General features: G+C 42.9%; 1 protein-coding gene across 3 annotated transcripts in view; it reads left to right on the top strand.

Moving 5' to 3' along the window:
• Positions 1-1104: 1104 nt before the first annotated feature.
• Positions 1105-6000, top strand: part of UBA3 (ubiquitin like modifier activating enzyme 3) — a 29273-nt gene continuing 24377 nt past the window's right edge. Inside the window, exons 1-2 of one of the 3 annotated variants that reach the window (XM_073644720.1) lie at positions 1105-1206; positions 1331-1369. In XM_073644720.1, the coding sequence (XP_073500821.1) occupies positions 1187-1206; positions 1331-1369 (59 nt within the window). In that variant the 5' untranslated portion in view covers positions 1105-1186. Of the gene's footprint in view, positions 1207-1330; positions 1409-6000 lie in introns of all 3 variants that reach the window. The other 2 variants (XM_073644723.1, XM_073644722.1) reach the window with 2 other exon arrangements.

Genomic DNA, 6000 nt, shown 5'->3' with positions numbered 1-6000 from the left:
TAATATAGGGGGTGTTGTGATTGGCACTAATATAGGGGGCACTGTGACCGGCACTAATATAGGGGGCACTGTGACCGGCACTAATATAGGGGGGGCATTGTGACCGGCACTAATATAGGGGGCGTTGTGATTGGCACTAATATAGGGGGCACTGTGACCGGCACTAATATAGGGGGGGCATTGTGACCGGCACTAATATAGGGGGTGTTGTGATTGGCACTAATATAGGGGGCACTGTGACCGGCACTAATATAGGGGGCACTGTGACCGGCACTAATATAGGGGGGGCATTGTGACCGGCACTAATATAGGGGGTGTTGTGATTGGCACTAATATAGGGGGCACTGTGACCGGCACTAATATAGGGGGTGCTGTGACCGGCACTAATATAGGGGGCACTGTGACCGGCACTAATATAGGGGGCACTGTGACCGGCACTAATATAGGGGAGTTTTACAGTCCCAGTATAATTTTTTCCTTGTGTTTTTAAGCCATCGATGCATTTTTCAATATTTTTTGCAGCATTTTTCCCCATCTAAAATGAATGCCTAAAAACTCAACAAAAAACGCGTAAAAAAAGTATGAAAACGCACGTGCGAAGTGTTTTTCCTGCCAACATCTGCGTTTTTCATGCTGAAAAAAGATTATTGCCTAGTGAGGGGCGGACGCCTGCAGAAAAAATGCGGCATTTATGCTACATGTGAACATGGCCCCAGCGTTATATTTTTAATGTTTTTTATGGCTTAAATGGAGAAAAAAAAATCAATCAAGCCATTTTTTTAACGCCATTTTGAAAAAAAATAGTTATGGCTATTGGAAGAAGTGGGAGGAAACAACCCCCGGAAGCATGAAAATGAAAAATGGCGGTGATGTTGGTGGGAAGGGGTTAATATTTAGCCCTTTCTAATAACTCCATTGCAGCCTGCTCTGCACTGAACACACTACATGACTGACTCCTAGCAACTCGCAGGCTGCGCTGAAGCTTCTAACCAGCAGGTTGCTAGGCGACAGGAGCCTCCATATCCGTCCACCTGCTGTGGCTCTACTAATGTTCTTTGTCACGGTAGCAATAAAGTTATTGAAAGAAAAAAAAAAAAAAAAACACCTTTGGTCTTTATGGCCAGTCCACGCTGACCACGCCTCCAGGGCGCCGGTGCATTGTGGGAAGAGAGAGGCTGAGACAAATATGGCGGATGCTGTAGAGCCGTGAGTATCTGTGTCAGCAGTCAGGGTCCCCGTGTCCCTCCTCTCCTCCACCGTCTCCCCTTTGTGTCACAGGCCAGGAGGGCGCACCTCGAACCCTTCTTTTATTCTCTCTCTCTCTTTTTAGGGAGAAGAAAAGAAGGCGGATAGAAGAGCTGTCTGACAAGTTAGTGCTGGCACAGGGGAGGTGTTAGGACATGGACAGGTTTGAAAGCAGGAACACAAAACACCTTATTACATAGCAGCCATCAAATGTACAAAGGGGCGGGGCTATCACCTGTCAATCAGGAGGGTTATGCGTATTAATTACTGTTAATTTGTTACTATTGCTTTTTTTGTTCACGTTTTATTTAAGTTTTAAGACTTATACTAGGAAATTACATGAGCAAGGTCCTCCTTAAAGGGGTTGTCCACCTTTTGAGGCTTTTTTTTGTTAAAGGGGTTGTCTGCTTTTTGAGACTTTTTTTTTTCTTAAAGGGGTTATCCACCTTTTGAGGTTTTTTTTTTGTTACTTAAAGGGGTTGTTCTGGCAAAAAAAAAAGTGTAAAATATAAACACAGCCATACTAGCCCACCAGGATCCAGTGCGGGCTGCTCCGCGGTCTATGTGTGACAGGAAATGGGGATGTCATTGTTCCACCAGTCACAGGACCACTCTGACATCCGATGACGTGTTCCTCGAGTGACCATGACTGCTGCAGCCAATCGCAGGTCGCATCATTCTGGTGGAACGGCGACGTTGTTCGGCCTCCGCTGGATCCTGGTTGGTGCTGGTTGGTAAGTAGGGCTGACTTTATCTTTTTACATATCCTCTTTCCTGAGAAAACTTTGCCCAGACAACCTCTTTAAAGGCAACCTGTCATCAGATTGACGCTGCCCGGACTGAGTTTGGCAGTCAGGAATATTTTACTCTGAAATGCTGCAGTGTTACAGAAAAAAAAAAGATGCCTGTCTAAAATTACTGAGCCGGGTTCAGTTTCCTGCACCCCATAGTTCAGGCAGCATGAAACTGATGTCAGGTTAGGGTTAAATGCATGGACTTAAGGCTAAAAATCATTTTTGCAATTGGGTGTTATTAAGGGTCCGTGCCTACGATGCGTTTTTGCTGCGGAATTTTTGCAGCGGAAGCGCTTGGTAATCCGTCCCCAATGTAAATCCGCAATTTCAATGCCCATGCTGCGGAATTTTCCGCAGCATTTTTGATGTGCGGAAAAATCCGCTGGATGTCCATTATTTGTGCGTTTACGCATGCGGAATTGCCATCTACAATGCATTAGAAAACTCAAGGCAATTCTGCATGTGCAAAACGCGCGTCAAATTCCGCACGCGTTTTTCCGGGCAAGGACATGTAGAAATGAAGCTGAAATTTTCCGTTTCATTTCTGCATCGTTGGAACATAGCCTAAAGGTTTAGCTTTGTTTCCCTGCACTTTTGTTAACTGCAGAATGAGTAACCTGAGAATCCTATCAGTGAACGCACTCTGATGGTGAGTTTTATCATCTTTTTCTGAGCTCATCTCAGCTCATATCAAAAATGACAGGTTTGTGGTCCTATAGTTGGGGCTACAAGGTGACTTTGGCCTCGACACAGGTCGTATGACCAAAGATGGCAGCTACGTCATGGCTAAAGTCACCGAATAGCCCCAGCCCTAAATTAGTGCAGAGGAACTCCGAAAAAGGCCACGTTCACACGCTCAGTATTTTACATCAGTATTTGTAAGACAAGAAAAATACAGAAGTGGTGACGTGTTTTTATTATACTTTTCCGCTCCTGATTGTGGCTTACAAATACTAATGTAAAAGACTGACCAAATACTGACCGTGTCAGAAACTTACAAATTCCTTGCCAGAATGATTTCACTGTCAAATTCTCATTTAAGTCAGTGTTCCCATATTCAAAAATGCTGCCTTATTTACTCCACGGTTCTTCTGCAGGTGTCTGCACCACAAAAAAATGCAATTACATTTTTTAATCTCTCCATAGAAGTCTATAGTTAAAAGAAAAAACCCCTAAAAAAATGCACAATGGGCACAAGTTCTAATGGAATCAAATCTCCTTTGCTTGACGTTTTAAACCCAGCAGATTTTCTGACCCAAAAAAAAAAAACGCAGAAAAAAAGTTAATTTAATTTGTCATCTCTCTTTTTGTAGCAATAAATGTGCAGATAACAAGCAGTCTAGTAATGAAAAATGATGCAGAAATAATTTTTAGACCAGCAAACATGCATCTAAGTAAAAAAAAAAAAATAATAAAAAAAATATTTATATGTCCACAAAGGCGTCCATATCCTATAAAGGTGACACATTTTTTTTTTAAGCTGATACTCCGAATGACGCTATTTTTATTGGCTTTAGTAAAAGTCTGATAAAGGGGCTGCTTCCTTCCTTAAAAAGCACCACTTTTGTCCACAGGTTGTGTCCAGTATTGCACTTTAGCTTCATTAAAGTGAATGAGGCTCATTTGCTATCTTTTATTTTAGACACAACCTGTAGGTACTGTTTTTTGTTTTTTTCTTTTTAAGGATGCAGTCCTGTTTGCCTCATCCTGCACAGCCCCTTTTATAGTCTGTGAACCCTTCATGGTTGTAGATTTCTGTAGAGGGGAGAAAACATTTCCCAGAGGGATTTTTATTTTGCTAGAACCCGCAGAGTTTATTTTTCTCGTGGGCAGGCGTTGCACACTAGTGTTGTATGACCATCTTAGTAGCCCATGATCTCTATGCAGGTCACTCGGCCACAGGAATAGTAATAGTAGTGCAATTCTGACTTGATCCGGTATATCCAGTAATATGATGTTGGGGTGTCAAGGCATTCGTTTTTTTTTTCTTTTTTTGCCATTCTGCGCTGCCAGAACACATTGGGAGTTGTAGTTTTACAAAAGGCATAATATGGCCGATCTATATGACCTACATCCGCTGTTATATTCTTCACTAGGAGCCTTAAACATTTCCATTGTGTGGATTCCCCATATTGTAATGGTAGCACAGTAAGGTCGACATATTATAGTTCCAGGTTTTCAAAACCCACCAGCGACGCCTTTCTGCCACCGATCCTGGTCTTTGTTGACAAGCTGCAGCATTGACGTCATAACTACAGCTCCTGTGACCACCGCTGCAGCCAATCACTGGACTCTGCTGTGCAGTCTCATATCAGCTACATCAGCATCTCTGCTGAGCCCATTGTTGTAGTAACGCCAAAGCTGCAGCTTGTCCACAAAGACCAGGAGCGGCAGCAGAGAGGCAGTGCTGATTTATGTTCTCATTAGAGCGAGCTGATGGAGTTAAAGCTGATTTTATTCAGTTAAGATGAGTATTCTGTGGCCATGCAAAGCTCTTCCTACCTCCTGCAGTCCCCAGCGCCCTCTCTGATTAGTAGACCTGACACCATGTCACGCGTTTGTTGCGATATCGCGCCTGGCCTATAAATCAGAAGAGACGCTAGAGATTCCAGCAGCTAGGAAGAGACTGAGGGGTCCCATCCGGCGGTCCTGCAAATGTATCTGCTCATGTATAACCCCTATAAAGTGATGGAAAATTGCTAGGATATGCCAGTACTTAATGATTGCTTGGGGTCCTATTTACGGGATTTCCTTTGATTCCTAAAAGAAAGGGGGTCTATTTCACAGCTTTTTTTTTTATTTCTGCTCAGTGGTCTTCCCAGCAAAAGTGCTGAGCATGGGACTGCAGAGAAAGAAACTTAAGGGGGTCCCTTCATTCTCGGGAACACTAGATCCCATAGTTAAGACCTTATTGGTCCTTTTAGTCCTGGCTTATCCTATCAGTTTGCCATCACTTACTGCGAGGGGAATGACCCTTTATATATTGATATATTACAGATCCATGTGTACTTATGGGTGGGAAGATATCTGTATATTTTCTATTTTGTATTTTTATTTCCCATTTTGGTTCTTTTTCATCATTAGTCACTGATGTGCAGAATATGACTGAACCCGCATGTGAATTGCTTACCTTCCCTCTTCTCAATATCTGAACAGACCTTTATATAAATGTGTAAGACTGTACAGTTCTGCATTAGGAAAGTAAAGGTGCAGGTGTTGCCCAAAGCAAACAATCGGGTTAAGGTTTTCCTTTATTTAGGTCACGATCACACACATCAATTTTGCTGTGTGGATCTCTCCTTCCCACAAAAAAATCCACCTGGATGTGTCACTTTGCATTGCAAAGGGTCAAGTCCACTGTGACAGTCCACAGCAGAACTTGGCACGCGGGGGGATGCAAAATCCGCACAGCGGGTCAATTTCAACAGCTGATAAAATCTCATCCACAGTATAACAGGGTGGATTTTTGTGCCTGCAAATCCACTGTGTAACCGGCCAGATTACTACATTATGGCATATCGGTAGGATAGGAAATCTTGTTATAATTTGTGGGAATAAAGGGGCACGATTTAGATTAGTCCAGCCAAGAAGGGAATCTTTGAAAAAAAAAAAAAAAAGTTATACAACCCTTCTGAAATGGGATTTTTTTCAAGTAAGTACACTAGCCTCATCAGGTCTTAGAGACCTAATGTATGTAGTTTTCTCTTTAAATTGCCATCTAACTCCTAGTAATATACAATTTTGCAAATGGCGACTAAAATCTGAACTTTTCACCTGAATGGGATTTCTATAAGCCCACAGGAGAGGAACGAAATGTATATTCGCTGGGACCCCCCATCGTTCCCATGATCCCGAGGGTACTGTGTCTCTGCGTGTCTGATGGAGACATCAGAACACGGTTTGGCTATTTGTCAGTCCCATAGGCAATGAGTGAAGCAGTAATGATCATTTGAGACCACTC

This window comes from Phyllobates terribilis, unplaced genomic scaffold (assembly GCF_046119375.1).
Source record: "Phyllobates terribilis strain yellow unplaced genomic scaffold, ASM4611937v1 Scaffold_8__6_contigs__length_399053987, whole genome shotgun sequence".
Taxonomy (NCBI): domain Eukaryota; kingdom Metazoa; phylum Chordata; class Amphibia; order Anura; family Dendrobatidae; genus Phyllobates; species Phyllobates terribilis.
Note: the sequence above shows the minus strand (reverse complement) of the source record. Positions and strands in the feature narration are given on the sequence as shown.